Source organism: Galleria mellonella, unplaced genomic scaffold (genome assembly GCF_026898425.1).
Source record: "Galleria mellonella isolate WM207_F2 unplaced genomic scaffold, CSIRO_AGI_GalMel_v1 utg146, whole genome shotgun sequence".
NCBI lineage: Eukaryota > Metazoa > Arthropoda > Insecta > Lepidoptera > Pyralidae > Galleria > Galleria mellonella.
The window spans coordinates 3,465,487-3,485,635 of NW_026441999.1; the positions used below are offsets into that span (position 1 = coordinate 3,465,487).

At 32.9% G+C, this 20,149-nt stretch overlaps 1 protein-coding gene across 50 annotated transcripts in view; it reads right to left on the reverse strand.

The window, feature by feature from the left end:
- Positions 1 to 972: 972 nt before the first annotated feature.
- Positions 973 to 20,149, reverse strand: part of LOC113523215 (ryanodine receptor) — a 148,080-nt gene continuing 128,903 nt past the window's right edge. For 23 of the 50 annotated variants that reach the window (XM_052891788.1, XM_052891782.1, XM_052891772.1 and 20 more), the window contains 18 exons: positions 19,588 to 19,790; positions 18,868 to 19,071; positions 16,134 to 16,252; positions 12,922 to 13,021; positions 11,989 to 12,120; positions 11,078 to 11,171; positions 10,062 to 10,082; positions 8,773 to 8,928; positions 8,155 to 8,251; positions 7,409 to 7,560; positions 6,739 to 6,869; positions 5,865 to 6,023; positions 5,327 to 5,534; positions 4,554 to 4,685; positions 3,776 to 3,932; positions 3,022 to 3,131; positions 2,285 to 2,387; positions 973 to 1,854 (listed from right to left, as the gene is read on the reverse strand). In XM_052891788.1, the coding sequence (XP_052747748.1) occupies positions 1,751 to 1,854; positions 2,285 to 2,387; positions 3,022 to 3,131; positions 3,776 to 3,932; positions 4,554 to 4,685; positions 5,327 to 5,534; positions 5,865 to 6,023; positions 6,739 to 6,869; positions 7,409 to 7,560; positions 8,155 to 8,251; positions 8,773 to 8,928; positions 10,062 to 10,082; positions 11,078 to 11,171; positions 11,989 to 12,120; positions 12,922 to 13,021; positions 16,134 to 16,252; positions 18,868 to 19,071; positions 19,588 to 19,790 (2,382 nt within the window). In that variant the 3' untranslated portion in view covers positions 973 to 1,750. The remainder of the gene's footprint in view (positions 1,855 to 2,284; positions 2,388 to 3,021; positions 3,132 to 3,775; positions 3,933 to 4,553; positions 4,686 to 5,326; positions 5,535 to 5,864; positions 6,024 to 6,738; positions 6,870 to 7,408; positions 7,561 to 8,154; positions 8,252 to 8,772; positions 8,929 to 10,061; positions 10,083 to 11,077; positions 11,172 to 11,988; positions 12,121 to 12,921; positions 13,022 to 16,133; positions 16,253 to 18,867; positions 19,072 to 19,587; positions 19,791 to 20,149) is intronic. The other 27 variants (XM_031908307.2, XM_026909095.3, XM_031908290.2 and 24 more) reach the window with 3 other exon arrangements.

Sequence of the window (20,149 nt, forward strand, 5' to 3'; positions counted from 1 at the left end):
ATTCGTTTTATTTTTACGTTTTTTATCATAATGAATTCATCAGGAATTAACCATGATAGTTTCCAGGGGAAACCGCGAGGAGGTCGACCTGGTTGGGTATATTGCTAGCAATTGGATTCTCAGTCTCCATTACTAACAATCCCTTTCCCGCACAGATGTATTAATTACGATGGGCTAACTGACCTGTCTTTTTATTCTCACCTATTATTACTAACTGGTAACCCTGCCAGTGTTTACCGATAGCGCAGGCGAGGTTGCCATTCCATCATCATCTACTATAAAAATCTTCCAGGGGATCGTGTGAAAGGTATATTGTTAGAATAAAGGTCATTAGTCCCTGTTATTAAGAGACTCCGGCCTCTATACATTAGTTTTAATCCAAAAACAACAAAGGGAATATTAATGAATAAAAGGTGCTTAATAAATTAAATAGATTTAATTAACAATTTATATTATCTTACATAAACTATATCGTAATAATTAAAATAGAAAAGTTTACTTGGAAAGGCCACCTTAATTTTTAATTATGTATAATTATTTATTTAATTATAGGAAAAATATTTGATAGTCGTCGTTTATATATATTTATATGTTTAATAAATTTGTTTTTTTTTTTATTAAACTAATAATTATTTAAGTACGAAACTTAAATGCTATTAGTTATTAGATTTTAAAAGTAGTTCTGTTCATGAAGTTTCAAACAATGATATAAAATCAGTGTTCAAAATATTCTGAACTTAGTTCACATTTATTTTTATATTTATTATTTAAAAATATTTTGACACGTTTACATAGTTTTATAATTATATTGGTTCTATTTTTTTACACATAACATTATTTACACATAGATATGAATATGAATCAAAATATAGTTCAGTATGTTTTGTAAATAAAATAATAAAGATATACCACTAAAACTATATCGATACATCTCTTTTATTTCTTTTGTTTATATTGTCAACGCTTTTATAGCCTTTTTTTTTTACAAAATATTACACAAAAAAGGTACAATGTAAGGATATCCATATGTCTATGTGTAAATATATCCTTTATGCGTAAAAAATAAAACACTTTATAAAACTATGTAAACACTACATCTGTGACCCAACCGATTAAGTTTCTAATATAGATTTTTACAAAAAAAAAAAGATAATCAAAGTCGTGTAATAAATTTTCCATAGTTGGCCTATATTACACTCGCGTGCAAAAATTGTACTAAAATAAAAAAAAAATTAACTTCAGTTTAAAACCTGTCTGAATTAATATGTTTTTAATAATAAAACATTATTGGCTATTTCTGTTTTATTTTTGTCACATACGAGTGTGTAAACTAATTTTGGTATTATACTTTTGAGCAATACATATATTTTTTATTTGAAATTTGAAACAATTGTACTATGTTTTAAATAATATATGGCAAAATACAATAGAATACAGAAATGTAATTACGTTAAATATTGCACGGTGTTTTCAACTCTTTACATTTCTAGTTATTTGAATTGTACCTACTGCTTGTATTTTTATTCATACAGAGTGGTAATATCAAAAAATTCTATTAACATTTCGAATAGTGAAATTTTTATGTGTCCTTGGTTAAGGTCATTTTCTGATTAGATAAATAGAAGTTATCAAATATTTGCCTAAAAATTTTTCATATATTTGAAATAATATTTCATTTGAGATCTTATTTACATACAAATAGATTTCAAAATACAATTTGGCTCTTTTTTCTTAGGTATGCAATGTACATTTATTCTCCCATCACGTCCTCGTATTGTTTTCTAAAGCAGTCACCAACAGGGAAGAAGTCCCAGCACCTCTGTGTGTACATATTCCATACGAACGTCTCTTGACCTGTAATAGAAAAAAAAATCGAATAGGAAAATATCTGCCAGGTAATAATTGAATAATGAAATTGGCTGAACCGATATGGTTAATTTTATTTAAATATTTGCAACAATTTATTCAGTGTTTACAAGGAAAAACATTCCCTAAAAATAGGGTTAATGTTTTGATTTCTTGACTGGAAAGTTGTTACTATATAATTGTAATCCTAGATGGGTTTATTAGATATTTTAGTTGACTCTTGTTTTACGTATTATACGTTAAACAATTTAGCTTATATTAGCTCTACTCTATAAATTTTTCCACGCAAGTTAGGTTAAAAATTACTCAATGTTCAAATTTACAGTATGATCAATGTAGGTGTCAAACATTTAATCCGTACATCTGTTATGACATGATTGAGTAACGAAGACCCAAAATATAAGATTCTGCATCGTACCTGTATACTCCGTGTCCGGTTTATTGATGAGATGCATCAAAAAGAACATGTAGTTCGCTAAATTGTGCTCTCTCTGCACGTGCGTATCGAACCCGTGGGGTACCTGCAAATGGAATGTTTAAATTAAATCGAAATGTTTTCTAAGAGCCTAGTGTGAGATGTATAATGTTACTGTAAAAGCCAGTACATTGGTAAATCTTAAGTTTTACCAGCAAATCTTAGGATTTACCAATGAGAGTTGGTAAATGTGAGGATTTTATAAAAATAGGATCATTTTTGTGCCTTTCATCAAACTTAACCTAATCTACCTTTCTGCCCATGAGCACGAACATCATACACTGAACACGTCTAAAATTATGTCTATCACTGTAAAGAAAAGAAAAGGTCAAGATTGGATTTGACAATCTTTGGGGACAACGATCCTCGCGTTATTTCTTTGGCCGTTTAATGGGTCTGATGTCTTCTGTATAAAAATAATTTAAAACTATAATTTGCATTGAAACTTGAAAATGCTTCGGTAGAGCGCAGCTACCACTACTACAATTGGTTGTAAATATACCTATATGATTTCCAACACTATACAAATAATTTTATTCAAGAATTGTATTGCTTAAAATGAAATATTAAAAAAAAAAAAAACTATACTTATCTATCAGTTGTCTAGTGTCCACAGTAAAAGGTCTACTTTGTGACTAGATGGCGTTGTGTAATATGTCTAGTAATATTAATATAATTACCTTATCAAAGTAGTCTTTATTGATGCCACATATAAAGCAGTTGGACTCCATGTCCTCCTTCACAGACTCCAGTTGATCACGGAGTTCACCGAACGCGTCGATGATCAAACCTGTGGCAATCATCACCATTTATTGAAGATATTCCGATTTTTACAGGTACCTATATTTAAATAATTTTAAAAATTTTGCTGAATCATATTTAACCGAAAGAGTTTTTCCTGGTGGTGTCTTTTTAAGCGATTTCAAATAGGAAAAGGTTCAATTTAGGTTTTCATTTTGTGTATAAAATCTTCATTCTGAAATAAGTTTAATTTTTTTTAATCAATAGGCCTTACATTGATACTTGTCTTGAAAAAAAATTTTCTTTGCTATATTATTTTAGAAAAAGGTTTATTTGTACACTTCAAGGACGAACTTGGACTATCTGATTGTTACACTGCACGTGCAATTTACCACTGTTTTTGACAATTTCTATCTCTCATAAATAAATATATTACTTCGAACAAGCATCGAATATTTACTGCAACATTTGCAACTAAAGAAACGATTATATAAATCACTGCACCAAATATTAATCCTGATGGTTTCCAGAAGGAACCGCGTGGAGGTTGATCTGACAGGGTATATTGCTAGCAACGGGGTTAGTTGCCCCCATTACTAGCAATTTTCTAGTGAAGGATCATCATACACTAGTTACAGTAATTTTGTCTTTTATTACTATTGGTTCATACACTCCATCACAATCAGTACTCACCCTGCAGGATAGCAAGCAGGATGACGATGATGAAGAAGAAGAAGGAGATGTCGAAAATGATGCGGTACACCTCGGAGTCATCACCGTCCGGTGGTTCCAGCTCATCACCGATACCGCCACCCGCTCTTACCCCTTTGTACAGGTTGAATACGAAGCACTACGAAATAACAGTTATTTTTTTATTATTACATAAACACACCAAAAATGAACAAAAAAAAAATTTAAATTGTATTGATTATATAGATAAGAGTGTCCCTATACAAATACTTCCAAAAAAGCGGGTCAACTTTTTCATACAATTTTGCGTGATACATGGTTATGAATAATTTCTTCATAACTTCTATATTTATTTTGTCTTATAAATTCTGCAACTTTTTAATGCACAGGTTATCTTTTATTCCATTCAGTGAACATATCCCAATTATGTGAACGAAGTCACTGGTAAAAGCGAGTAAAGGAAAATTTTATTAACCACTTAAGTATTTCGAACGAGATTTTCTCGCGGATCAAATGTGTTCCGATTTGCGCTATCCCGAGTACCTCTCGCCACTTATAAATATTATGTTTATATTTTCATCTGGAGCGATACCTTCTCGCCCGTTTGTATTTCATAGAGCTTAGTGTATATTTATTGTATGCTCGTTCGAATTTAGTGCGTGCGCCAGTGCACCAGTTGACGTCACAGACAAAACCCTCGCATTAAGTGGTTAACAGGCAAAATGTCCCTTATCTACGTAGGGCCATTACGCTTGTTCTAGTGTTCATATGCCTTGCTTACCGTGAGCATATCGTGGCAGTTCCTGTTGACCTCGTCATCTTCTTCTTGCACGTAGAACTTGCGGAAGAAGTTGAACGCGATCACCGTGTAGATATATACGATGATAGTCAGCAGCATCACTGTTAAAACCAGCTGGAAATGAAACGCAAGGTCATATAGTGTTCTGAAGGTAGGAATCTAAAATTTTGGTTGAAATTTCGGGGGTTTTCTACTACGAACTTCGTCGATTGGTATAGACCAGGGGTGGCCAACTTGACTAGACCCAAGATCTACTGTTTACTGACGAAACCCTGTGCGATCTATCAATTAGATTCTTCTTGAAATCTCAAATGAAACTACATAGTTCAGTACACAGTTGTGTAATATTGTAGTATTTTTTTTTTTTTCTATTAAGAGGGAAAACATAAAACTGAAAATTATTCTTAGTAACTACTTATTTATATTAGTGTAAGCATTGCGTCCGAGCATCTTCCGCTAGATTCGCAAATTATTACATTTTTTGCCTTGCCACGACTGGATTCGATACTAATAGTCGCGATCGTCCGGTTGGCCACCCCCCCCTGATATATAGTTTCTATTCGAATTAATTACCTGTACGTTAGCATTCTTTTGAGCTAGTATTCTAATAAAGAATTTAAAAAAATCTTTTTGCATTTGTGAGCTCATATCTTTAGGATGGTTATCGGGTATTCAATACCATAATATGACAGGCATAGCCGGGGTATACACCTAGTGTGCAATACAAACAGATTTCTGTTATAAATTAAGCATACCTGCTTCCCGTTGTGTGTGACAGACTGCAGGATGGTACGTAGCGTCTTGAAGCCAACGGCGACGTCGAGCAAGTGCGCGGCGAAGAAGAAGTTATTGAAGTTGCCCATCACCGAGAATGAAAAGTACCACAGCGAGTACAGGAACGAGTTGTCCGTGATCGTCACACCTGCCTTCCACACCTGGTACCGCCAGTCGATGTTGATGATGCTGGAGAAGATGGATTTAGGATTAGGCTCTCGAGACTATGTATTCTTCATGGTGCTTTGAATAGCAAACAAAATGGAGTCCACCTGATGGGAAGTGGTAACAGTCGCCTATTATTATTAGTAATACGACCTAACAGCCCCATTGCTAGCAATATACCCCAACAGGTCGATTTCTACGCGGTTCCCCTGAAAACCTTCGCGGTTAATTATTGATGAATTTGTCATAATGGGCTAACTGACTTGCTTCCATCCCGTATATCGACAGCGCAGGCGAGTTACCATTTCATATTAATCCATTAAAAAAATACAAGCTGTACGAAAAAGTACTTACTAGTGAAAAAGTCCTTTATTCCCTTCTTCCTCTTGCGCGGAGAATGAAGTCTTCTCCATGCCCAACATGTTGGATATACTGTCAAAGTCATACGTCTCTGAGTATTTGGCACGGACCTTTTTCTTCACGAACTTGTCCCAATAGTTTACGGGGAAAGATCTGAAATGAAAATTTTACAATTAATATAATTACAGCAAATATGGGTGAGTGATGACGGTGACATTGTAACTGTTCAACACACTGTCGTATCTCCTGATAGGGGTTCGATTCCCGCACGATATGAATATATGTATTCAGGTTTACGAAAATGACAAATAATCGAACATTTAAACTCTAAAAATGTTCTCTTCTCACTTTTACATATGACTCTCAAATTCCGCCAAGTGTGAAAATATCTAGTATCGACATCTTGTTTATTTAAATGTGGAAATTCAAATCACGTCTGAAGAATTATTACCTCTCACAATGCTGATGTACGTACTTATTATGTTTGTGTATTATATATAATATATATCTATCTATTTATATGTATTTACTTATATATATTTTTATTTATTTATTTACACCTATTGGTCTTTTCAATTATAAAGACATTTTATTTTATTTATTTTTACTATAACATTTAAGTCGATTGGTACACATGTATGACTAACTACTAATGAACTGTCAGTTTTCTCATATTGGGTTTTCTGGAAGAAATCTCTATTGGAGATAAGCTCGCCTTTGTGCACTATTATGTTTGTTTTTACATTTTAATAACCTTTTGTGTACAATAAAGAATAAAGAAAGAAAGAAAGAAATTTGTAAATATATTTGGATGTTTGAGTTTACAGTGCACATTGCTAATTAATCCACCAAATATAACTTTACTAACTTAGCAGATATGACGAGTTTGTCCCAGTGACTCTTTAGATCGTCGTCTTCTGGTTGTTCAGCGATGTACAGACCATCAAATTCCAGTTTGCGAGCAATTTCCTTTTCGCGTTTGAAGATCGCTAGTGGCACCTGTAATTGTGTTGGTTTTTATTGTGAGGAAACTTGTGATAAAATAACTATTAAATCCTTAACCTAGAGATCTAGATCTAGAGATCACGACACAGTGTTCTTCAAAGATGAAATGAAACATTTTCTTTAAAGTATTTTTTTTTTTAATTAATTAATATTTGTTGTTTCATCATTATTATATCAGCCGTTAACTGTCCACTGTTTTTGGCTTTGGTACGTCACTGGCTTTGGTAATATTTAAAGAGGGACTCTGCTGCCCGTGCTTCGACTATTAAGTTCCCGTAAACGCCTTTTATAACGTTTACGGAAAGGAAGGTGTGGCCTATTCTATTCCCGGATCATACGGCAAGTTATTTAATACTTCTTACTGCTTACTCTGTTACTAAAGGGCTGAAGGAATTTGGATTAAAAATGGTTAATGAATATACCGGTCGAATAATCTATGTACCTTACTTTACACAGGATTCTTTTACCGTTAATCAAGTACCCTCTGAGGATGAATTAGCAAAGTTTACATCCAATGTGTAAAAACGACTAACCTTCAGATGGTAGTATCCAATGAGTATAGCGAGGGAAACGATTGAGTGGAGTACAGCGGCTGCTTTGATCACGTGTTCCATGTAGAAGAAGTCTTCGTCTATATGTACCACTTCTAGACCATCGTCATCCTCTCCTGATTCACCGCTACCACCTGGGAAACATTTCGTTTCTTTATAACTACATCTGAAATTGGGCAATTGGTCTTAATCACCAATATGTTTTGTGTAGTCTTTCCTATATTTGTGTCATGCAGCAGTGAATGCGTTATGTATATTTTTGGGGTCATACCTCTTGTGTGAATGTTTACACTAACAACTTATCTACCTGTTTACTTGGACTACCGATTAAATCGAACAACAATGCGCGCATTGTTGCTTCATAGTTAAACGAACATCATTATTTTGCTACAATTTTCTTACATCCATCAATAAGCGCAGAAAACATATTAACGGTAAAGATAGTAAAAACGTTCTTATCGAAATGATTAGAAAACAGATCCATTTTACTAAATGTCCTATGGATTTTAGGATATATACTTTTCTCAACATCGCTCAACTAATGCAGATTGACTCATTATTGTTCCCTCCAAAAGAATACAGTAATCAATTTATCATAAATAAAAATTACATCCAATGATTATATCTTTCAGGTGTCTTTCAATAATCACAGGTCCATTTCCCTTCTAGAGGGTTGTAGCCCATTTTCCTGTATAAGCTACAGACAATTATTTTTGTTAAATGTTTACCATCACCACTGCCAGAGCCTTGTCCTGATCCTGAACCAGCAATGATGTCGGCCAGACCGGATCCTTCACCGCCTTCTTCGGCGTCCAGGGTCGATACCTGCAAAAAATTGCTTCAGTAGAGTATGGTCAAATATATATAACGTTGACGTAAAATTGCATTCATTCAATAATGGATATTTTTAGGATTTCGTATTTTAAGATATAAACGCGTAGTAATTATAGAAATACCGTTTTTCATCAAGATCCTAGTTAAAACATAAAGATTTTTGTTTAATTTTCTTTTAATTTTTTTAAATTCAAGCAGAAATTTTCATTTTAACTGGTATTAAGACAAAATTTACGCAATTGGTAACTATGTTTGACTTGAGCACATTCTTTATAACAAATTGTGTTAGAAATATACAATATAAAACAGTAGGTAAAATTATATCATCATTCATATTTCAGCCATTAATTGTTCTCTACTGAATAAGACCCTTGCTCTTAGGCGGCCTAAAGAACAGTCGTAAACCATCTAAAAAAACTTTCTAGGATATTTTAGCTGATGTTAATAAATAATAAAAAAAAAAACACATGAACTCAGCAATAAAGTATGATTAGGTATACATACTGACTTACCTTATAGAACAGCAGCACGAAGTTGATGCAGAAGGCCAGAACAAGAGCGACGTACTTCAGGTTGTAGAAGTTGCGTGCGAGGAAGGAAACAGCGCGGCGAGTGTACTGCGAGAAATCGACCTGGGATAAGGCCGATGGGGCTGGTCCTTGCACCGCCTATAAACAAAAATAGTCAGGTACTCTTAAAGGATGGGATATGGTAGTAACATTACAGGGTAAGGAATAATAACACCTTAGTTCTTAGGAATGGCAATGTATGAAGAGTATAATGAGTGAAACGGTAACGGTAAGTAAGTAAGTAACGGTTGTAGTACAAGTTTAGATTATATAGATAGTGTCTTCATAGAAATGCTTCGAGAAAAACGGATCAACTACTTCATACAATTTTGCGTGATCAATAGTTATGAATGATTTCTTTATAACTTCTGTATTTATTTTGTCTTATAAATTCTGCAAATTATTAATGCATAAAAATTAATTTTATTTATTAAGTAATTAAATATAGATATATTAAGATACATTGTGTGCGTAAGTATATAAAACATTAATAAAAAATAAAACAAGTCAGCTAATTGTATCTAATTTTATTATATTATACATTTTATGCGTAAATATATAGAATACTAAAAAAAAAACTAGTTAGCTAATTTGAGTATTAACTGACAAAAGTTAACCCGTTTTTGAGGTTCGATGCTCTATCTATATGATCTAAGACTTTAAGATATTTATTGTGCTGCCCATATTTGTAGGCGAGTTATTACTTTCAATCAGGTAGACTATCAGATCGTAACTATGTAAAAGATTATCGTGTTATCATTATCATATCAGCCAGTAACTGTCTGCTGCTGAATATAGGTTTTTCCCAAAAGGATCTCCACCACTCGCCTACCAAGCTTGGCGACTATTTGCAAAATCCCCCAACAGGTGGAGACCTATGTTCAACAGTGGATAGTAAACGGCTGATATGCTGATGATGATGATATTTCAAGAGCCATTAAGTCTCCTTAGCCTCTGTCATTAAGTTCCCTTAGTCCCCTCTTATGACAACCACGAGAAAGGAAAGGTTGGCCCATTCTACGTCGGGACCTCACGGCATGTAAATAAAATATTCCGCACCGAGATTTTTGAGAGATACCATCTAATGTTATGTCAATATCCAAAGTTTTTATAGTTATGGTAACCTGTTTATCATTAGTTGAGTCATATGCCTGATTATTAGTTTTATAATGAAAAAAAATATATATATATATATAACACAAATGCTTATATGAAAAACAACAATGACTTACTTTCTTTCGACAATATCCTCGCTGCGTTAACATGAATTATGAATGAAGCTTACTAAATTGTGATTAAATTTCTATGCTCGTTTGATAAATATTTTTAAGCTTAAACTAGTAATATATATATATATATATATATATATATATATGAAACCTTGTCAAATTGTTTGAATAATTTTTTTTATAGTTATAAACGTATATACTATTCACAATTTAAATAAAATTTGCATATAAAATTATAAAACTTTAGGTGGCATAATAATGAAAATTGGCATAAAAATAATATTTAAGCTGAATACATTCATGTATATATTAATGTGAGATAAAAATAAAGTGATAAAAATTTGATTGACAAATCTATTTTTACCTAAAACAATGGCCTTACGTGAAAATAGTACTCAGTAAAAATAAAGGATAGGCAGAGAGAACTGAAGGACAAAAGGCCTGTATTCTTACATACATTTCTTGCATTCACATCGAAGAAAAAATCCGGCTGAATTCAAGTCCGAAATGGCAAACAAACAGTTCATTAAATTCTTGGTGTCCACTAACTTAAATACGAGAAAAAGGGATAGTTAACAATGGAGCCTAACATCTTCATTGCTAGCAATATATCCTATGAAATCGACCTCTACACAGTTTTCTCTGGAAACCGTTGTGATTGGTTATTTGATTAGAATTATTTTGTTTAATTTCGCTACCATTAGTAGGTATGTGTGTGACTGCCAACACACACATACTATTGGTAGCGGAATTAAACAAAATAATTCTTATGAAATAACCAGTGATATGGACTTCCGCAAGATAACATCTGTAAAATATTTATCGTTGAAGTTAATTCTTGTGGAATTTGTCACGATGAACTAACTGACATGCTTTGATTTTCATGTATCAACTCACACTGGTGCCCCGCCAGCATATACCAATAGCACAGGTGAGGTTACCATTTCATTTTCACCAATTAAACAAAAGTTACCTATACATATGTACCTATACCTATATATATAAGTATATGAGAATACCTTTTTGCTCTCCGCTTCTATGGCCGACATGGCAGCCTGTTGCGCTGCTTGTGCTTCCATCCTTTCTTGCGCCTGTTTCTTAGCTTGTTCACCACTATATTAGTAGGAAAAAAAATTATTATTTTAAACATTATTTTACGGAATAAAGAGGTTTCTTTAGGGTAGGCAATGCGCCCGTAATGCCTTTAGTATTGCATGTATTCATAGGTTACGGTAACCGCTTACCATCAGGTGGGCTGTATACTTGTTTGCCATGAAATACGTAGCAGTATGATTTTTTTTATGTAATTTAGATACCAAACTATGTATATTTAATATATATTATAAGATATATATAATATATTCATAAGATTCTAATATAATATAATTCTAATGCCGTTACAATTTAGAATTGATATAAAGAAAGTGTAGTCCATTTGGCAGAATGCAGAGTCATGACGATGTGCACTTAATGCATTGATTTTTAGCGGAAGCCCTTCAAGTATAATATCAGGTATACCCGAGTACTGGTACAGATTTAGTTGAGAATTTAGGTGATCTAATCAGAGATTTAGGTGAGGATGATGTTAGGTCAGACGAGCTAAATGATCTCACTTTATCCTCGTCTATTTTCTTTCATTTGTACTTCGTCAGTGTATGCCGATAACATAGGTGGGGTTACAATTCCATCACAATTTATAACAAAAAAAAAAAGCGATATCTAAAACTCTAAAAAAACGCCATTTTCAGCTACCGATTGAAAATAACTAAAAATAATGTTTTAACGACTCTAAAATGGTCTGGGAATATTTAATATACAAACTCCAGTAAGATATTTGCAACTTTAAATTACGTTACTATTCTTAGTCATTTTTAGGTCGTGACCTAAAAGTGACGTCTTATTGACGTCTAAGAGTATTTAAGATACAAACCCCAGTAAGTCGATGAGCGAAGGCGGTCGTTGCTCCTCAGTGTGCTCGACTCCTTCATCGAGCGACACATCCGCTTCTTCACCCGATGACGGTGTAGACGTACTGGGAGACTCGTGCGGTTTCACTTGGATCCTGATCAGAATTGAGTTTCCAGTTAAGTACATCAAAGAGAGATTGATTAGTTTTAATATTTTTTTAATTCTTATTAGGTAAGGACTCAACATCATCTAAACAAGAAAACCGATTACAAGTCGCCATTTCTCTAAAGTAAGCACATAACCTATTATTTAGAGGGCAAAAGGGATTGTTAGTAATAGGGATTGGCAACTTTATTACTAGCAATATTGCTCAATATTAAGCAATATTGCTCAGTTATATTGCTCTATAAGTTCGACCTCCTCGCGGTTCCCCCTGCAAACCACCGTGATTGATTTATTGGTAAATTTGTCGCGATGGGCTACCTAACCTATTTTTCTTCACCTATTATCGCTTACTGGTGCCCCACCAGTGTATACCGGTGAGTTTACCGTTTCATTATCATCCGTTAAAAGAAAACCTATTATTTAATTTGTTAGTTAATTTGTTCAGTTCGCTACGAACTTAGATTGTGTTAAACTGAGTTTGTCACAAACACAATTCAATACAGATAGGTTCGTCATTGATTTTTTAACAATGATAAATTATTAGACAGCTATCGATTTACTTAACAGACATAAAACGACAAGGAAAGATTCTTTACTGATTTTTTAAAAGATTGTAAAATAATTAATAGGTAGCGAACGAATTATTTAACAGACACATAACGGAAAAGGTAAAATTTTAACTTCCTTATGTTATGGAAATTGGAAGCACGATTTACTTTCAACTAGATTAATTACATTGATTACTAGTTTCAATATATAAAAAGAAGCAATATTTCCAAATGACACTTACTGGCCGTTGTCTTCTTTAGTGATATCGAGACCAAACGCTTGAACTTGCATTTGTCCTGTATCATCGGCCGGTGGTAATGCTGGCAGATGTCTTGTTGGACCTATATTCATAAAAAAACAACTCAAAATTTGTGCAGTAATAAAACTTATTCTGATTAATTGAGGTACATAAAATCTAAACCACTGGTCTTAAAAACTTTTAATTTTGAAAATAGGTGCCTTTTATAATGGCGACATTCATAAAAATTTTGATATAGTCATTTAAATATATCCTCTATACAGGTGTTACTTGGAAAATGTTTCTTATGAGTTCCATCTATATAAATAAATATATCTATAATAATCCGATTAATAGCAGATAGAGAATATGTCTATCCTTAGGTAGGTACTGTACAATGGCGGATCCAGGATCCCCCCCCCCCCCTCCCCCGCTGAGCTGGTTCCAGGACCACTAATTGAACATAATGATTTTATTTATATATATTGTTATCAAAATTAAATTATAAGTTCTTGACTTGACCACGACTATGTAACCCCCTCCTGGCGCTAAAGCTGGATCTGCCCTTGGTACTGTACTACAATTTCGATTATTCATTTTTTAGTAAAGAATAGATTCTGACCATAGATCAGTAGGGTAATCATAGAATACACAATTTAATCATATTTTATCGGAAATTCATATTAAGAATATGATATTCCGATAAATATCCAAACTCATGATCATTTGAATCTTTTGAAATCGTTGATGTTGACCAGTGAGCAGAAAGTTATTTGGCCCATTAATAGTTATTGTTATAGAAACTATATATTCACTGCAGGTCCTATATTGAGTAGGCAGATTATTTTGAGATGAAAATTACGATTCTATTTAGGTAATATTATAGGCACTGCATTAGATTAGCTGCAAGAGATCTCTTTATAAGCCCACTCTAACCTAATAATTACTGTATATCTTTTTTACAAGGGCAATACATATAATATTTGTATATGAGGAAGGCAATTTTATCAAATAATTTGTTATTACACATAGAACATTAAGACATGACATCGACAGGACATATTATAATTATGTACATACAAAATTATTTTGACATCGTTATGCATACATAACAACACAGATTTTTATGTATTTTAGTGTGTAGTCGATTGGAAATTAAAGCTGTTTGCACATATGACTGAGTTACTTGATCGAAATTGTCAAGTAAGTGTGAATGTGTAAATAGCTTAAGAGGCCGCCCTTGTTAAAAATAGTAACGTCGTTACGTCATATTAAATCTTGTAGTTTTTTTTATGAACTAAACAATCATACTTGATTTAGAACTTCTAAACACTGTGTAATAAGAACCAAAATAGTGAATATCTGGAGCATAATCCAGTCTGAAATTAATTTAGAAAAACCCGTTTCATAAGTTGGCCTGCTCAATAATTGAATTATTAGAATCATTTAAGCAATGCGTAAGTTTTAATTAATACTATATTTATGTACCAATAAGAGAATATTTTTAAAAACTATAATATGCCATAAATAATAAACTTTAAATGAAAATACTTATGCATGTAATGGATATTGAGCCGATACGACGTAGAAGATGTAGGCTAAATTCCTCTGATTACAATGTTTTTTTAATCATAAAAGAATATTAAAATATAATTTACAAATTTTAAAAATGTTACGATTAGGTATACTATGATTTTCTCTAAAATTAAATTTAAATTAAAATTATATTATGCTAGTAATTCCAAAATTCCTCTTAAATTTATAAATATTATATCAAATTCCGATAATGATATCAGATTCAAATCATACCGTCCAAATTAAGTAAAATTAATAAAAATAAAAATGTTTAATTTTCTGTTTTTTTGTACTGGAGAGAATACTAGTCAACATTAACTTAGATTTCTACACCAAATTAATAAATAAACGAAGAACCACAGAATTTAATAAGATATCACGATATTAAAATTTTGAGCAAGGCCAGCCTCTTAATGTTACCTGCAGTATTAACATCCAAAAGCAGATTTATGTTACGACAGCGTTACGAATGTTACACGATGTGTTACACTTCACTTACAGTAATTTGGAAAATTAACATTAAATGTTACATTGTTAAACCTGCGTTTGGCGGTTTAGTTTTTGTTGATGATGTGTTTGCGTTTGATCACTTTATGGACTTTCTTTCGTACGATATTTTTACATTATGATTATTTCCAAGAAATATTTGTTGTAAATTGTTACAATACCTACAATATCTAAACTTAGCTTTTATATGTGAAAAATTGGTAATTCATTAGTGGTGTTATGGATGGCGTCGTGTATTTTTTTATACTACTGCGGTGGCAAACAAGCATACAGCCCACCTAATGGTAAGCGGTTACCGTAGCCTATGAACGCTTGCGTTACCGACCCTGAAGATATCTCTTTAAGAACCCCATGCTGTAGTCTCTTGGAAAAAACTCGACAGAGAACTCATTTCATAACCTGAGCGTTCGTGGGAGTATTCTAGGCTTTCCATGGTATTGACAGATATATGTATAAAAATAATTTGAAGATATTCTATTTTTTTTGTAAACAATAGGTTAGGTAGGTATTATACTGAAATAGGTGTTCTCTTAAGAAAGTACATATCACTGGTTATTTGATAGATAGCCGGAGATTGAGGGCTAATATGGAAGGTTGTGGAACTTCTGGAACACTAGAAGATTGACAATCACTATTACTACAGTGGTGATCAATCTGCAAGCGTTGGCAGCCACACACATACTAATGGTAGCGGAATTAAACAAAATAATTCTAAACAAATAACTAGGTTAGATGGATATTATTTTTTATAAGCTCTTAGAATTTCAGTAAAGCACCTAGATATTTTTTTTTGCTTTAATTAAATAGATTTTTAAAAGGGTTTTTATTGCTACTATTTTAGGTGAAATTCGAAAATATTTAAAATCAAAAATGAGTTAATGTGTTGTGGTAAAATTTCTAAAACATTATAATATTAAATGGTCATATTTGATATTAAAAGTTATATTATTTATATGGAGCATTAATTTATTTACATCATCAAGTAAACAATTCTTGATGAAAGAAGTAATTTTCCAAATGAAACGTATTTTTTCCAAATACTAAATTTCAAATAAATAAATACTAAAGTCCAGTGACCAAACGCAACAGCCGAAGCTTCACACGTCGGTACCTGTGCGTGTATTGTGCCTTACTTTGACTTGCGAGCAACTTGTGCTTCAACTGACCGATTTTCTCTTCCTCAGTTGGTTCCGGAGGCACCTCCTCCGTCTGAGGACCCCTCATCAACCCAAGGAGCACGCCAAATATGTACCTTTACAAGAAATATTTGTAAATATATTATTGATTGTATTGTAAAAGTAAGCCTACATTGCATTTTAATTGTAAAAATGACCAGATTAAAAAATAAAGAATATTAATAAAAAAAAATTGTCATGGTGGTAATTACTAATGAAATAGAGGCATTAATATTGTTACCGTTATGGTATGGTATGGTATGGTAAACGCTCGTAACGACGCAGCCCCTCTAGACAAGTGGCAAGCGAATCCATCGATGGAACCGGTATCAGAAGCGAGTCCATGAGTCGGAATGATACATCCGACGTTGCTATCTCATTCTATCTCACGGACTTGTTAGCGACGTCGATTCCATCGATGGATTCGCTTGCCACTTGTCTAGAGAGCCAGATTGTGTTACGTTTAGCTTTAGACTTATATGTATTTTATTGAGAATGCTTGATTATTATAAAAAATGTCAATCAGGTTATTTTTGCAATTAAAAAACAAAGTATGCTTATGAAATTTTGGACAATACCATTTATACATAAATAGTTATATATTATTAAGTTTAATATTCGATTTACTTTTCTATGTGGCTCCTAGCTAATATAAGAGTGCAAAATTGTTTAAATGTTAAAGATAGAATAGTTATAGTAGTAAGGAGGAAGAAAATATTGTGTATGCAATAGCATTCCACTTGGGCTTAAGATGTACAATTTTATATGAAAATTAATATTTGTTTTTGAAGTACATATATGTGTGGGCACCTAATCTTTAACCCTTATCAGATTTTTGAGTAACTTTACAAGGGAGAAGATAGTAAATTAATCTGTTTTTCATGTGTATATAATATTATTACATAACGTGCTCGCATAAATTTTTTATTCGCCGAATCTAAACCTATTTTTTATAGTTCGTTTAGATTTCCTATTGATTGGGCCAAGTAGAAATCTATTACTTACACAAATTATTTACAGTATAAAGAAAAAGTGTCCAGTAGATAGAAAAAGTGAAAGAGTAGAAAAAATATTCTTTTTTTCTAATACCAATTAGGATATTACTATATATAAAATTATATTCAAATATAATGAGTATTTCTAATTGAAATAACACGTGTCATCAATCCAAATAAATGTAAAACTTAGTTTTTTTGTAACTTTTTTCATTTTGTTTTTTTTTTTTATATTATTAATATAAATAATAAAAATACTATAAGAGCTTTTTAGAAACAAAAGGGGTGCAATGACTTTAGCTTTTAGCTAACTATAAGCCAACTGGCTAAAGATAGTCTATTATATAAAGCTCAAGTCCTACGACCTCAATTTGTAATAGGCAAGGCCGCGCTACGACAAGAAAGCATCGAGGCTATATTTTTTTCATTATCGATTCTAAACTCGTTAAATTACTGTCTTTAAAAAAAAATTTAATACAATTAAATGTCAGTTTTCTTGTGGAGCACAATCTTAATTATTTTTGTTTAATATTTAGCACAATATAGAGAAATATAACAAACAATATGTCAGTTGTCAAATGACTTCTTTTACTTTTAAGGATATTTGAATAATTTATTTTTACAACAACCAACTCATACGAGTAGATCCGTGCCAACTATTGTAGCGCGGCCTAACCTGATCATTTAGACAAGTGGCAAACAAATTCATCAATGGAATCGACATCCTTAGCGAATTCGTGAGATAGAGTGAGATAGAATGAGATAGTAATGTCGGATGTCTTATTCCAACTTACGGACTCGCTAGTGATGTCAAGTCTATCGATGGATTCGCTTGCCACTTGTCTAGAGGTTCTGTCCATTGGATCCGAGCCTAATACTGATAGTCCCGGAATTGTTATATAATACCGGTAAACATCGTAAGTGGATACAAATTAAATAAACAAATATTAGTAGAGACCTAACAAAAATAAAAGACGTCACAATAACAATTCTATAATAAAATTAAAATACATCGATGACATGAAATATATTGTATATTGATGCCATTACCAATGACTGTGCACCAACGTTATGTTGCGTGAAATAAATAAAATCATTTAATAAGATACAAGTATTTCTTATCAATTGTACAGATAAGCAATATAAGATTTCTATTCATGTTATATTTGACGATTATTTCTGTATTTTTTATGGTGAAGTAAAAGTTTATTAAATTATGATATAAAGCATAAATATGTGTGGGCATGCTTTGATGGTTCTGCGGTTCAGAAAAAGAGTTCAGTTATTTTTATTTAATTAAACTTGTTTCACGATATTAATTAATATAAACAGTTCTATGAGTAAATGTTTAGGTACTTTTAGATTTAGAATTGTACTATTTTTTTTTTTATTATATTGTTCATTAATTTTTAATTTGAAACTTGTTGCCATTTATAGCGTTAATACAGTTCAAACTTACTCGAAATTACATACTCGTGCTTTGAAAGTTACACCATCATTGAAAAAATAATATACACTTATTCAACAGGTAGAAATACTGCAAGAACACCTAATTATTTACATATACATAATATCATGGGTCTCGAACCCATTAGTAATTCCAAAATATCGATATCTAATAACTAGAACAACAATAATACAAAAATAATCCCAATCGAAAAAGCATTTTACACGCACGTAATAAAGTTGAAACTCACCTAATGACGACCAACGCACCGTATCCCAAATAGTAGAACATGTAGAAGAACATTTTAAAGAAACCAACGGCCAGTTCCGCTGGAGGCATTTGGTGTAGATCGGCGATTTTAGCCTTTATGTTTGAAGGCGATAAAGACGAGAATGCTGTGGCGAATCCATCCTTTACCGATTGGAGGCCACGTCGGAAGGGGTCTTTGCCAGCTCTGAAAGAAATCGGTATTGATAGAATAGTGATCAATCTTATCTGTGGGGGTCATAAAAGGCTACTAATAGAGGGCGAGAGAGGGACAGCAGCGTCCTACTTAAATAAGACCTAATTGCGGTTGCCAAACCGCCTGCCAAGCGTAGCAACTATTGGCAACACCCCCTGAGGGGGAAGCTTATGTTCAGCAATGGACAGTTAAAGGCTGGTATGATAATGATATGATGACAGGGAGATATTTGGTACAAAGTCGTTTACTCGGGTACCCCTGTCCCTGTATGAGCTGTACTTGCTTGATCGTTTCGGTTTGAAAGGTGGGATGTGGCTGGAAATACAGGGCATAGAGGCATAACAGTACAGTCCTCAGGATCAAGAATGACAATGAATGACTATCTGTGAACCGTTAGCTTTGATAAAAAGATAAAACTGTTTTATTTGACTTGTTAATATTACTGGACGTATTACTAAGTCGATCTTATATTATGGCTACTAGACTACTGTCTAAAGTTTTCATCACCTTTCATCATCATCATCTCCCATGTACATGTAGCTGGCCTCTCTATTCTTGGGTCCCCCAGCAGACTCTTCGGAAGCGGCCATGAGGCTGGATGCATGGGTCATTTCAAAGATGGCGTCCTCGCAGAAGTTCACGAACGCTTCCAACTTCTCTTTATCGCCACCTTCTGTTACGATACTGTAGAAGAATGCGCGTTTCGATTCCTGAAATAGTTATGCTGGTTATTAAATACTTTAAATGCATGATATAAATAAAATTGTGTGTATTGGTTTGCAAATATGCCCGTGTGGTCCCGGCATAGAATAGACCACTGCTTCCTTTCTTGTGGATGTCGTAAGAGGTGATTAAGGAAATTTAATGGTAAAAGCCTAACTGCGGTTGCCAACCTGCCTGCCAGCGTGGCAACTACTGAAAAAACTCCCCTTATGGAAAAGACTTATATTCAACAGTGGGTAGTTAACGGTCGAAATATTTTTTTTTATACAACTTAGAATGGCATTCAAGCTGACGGCCCACCTGATAGAAAGTGGTAACCGTCGCCTATAGACATGAGCAGTACCAT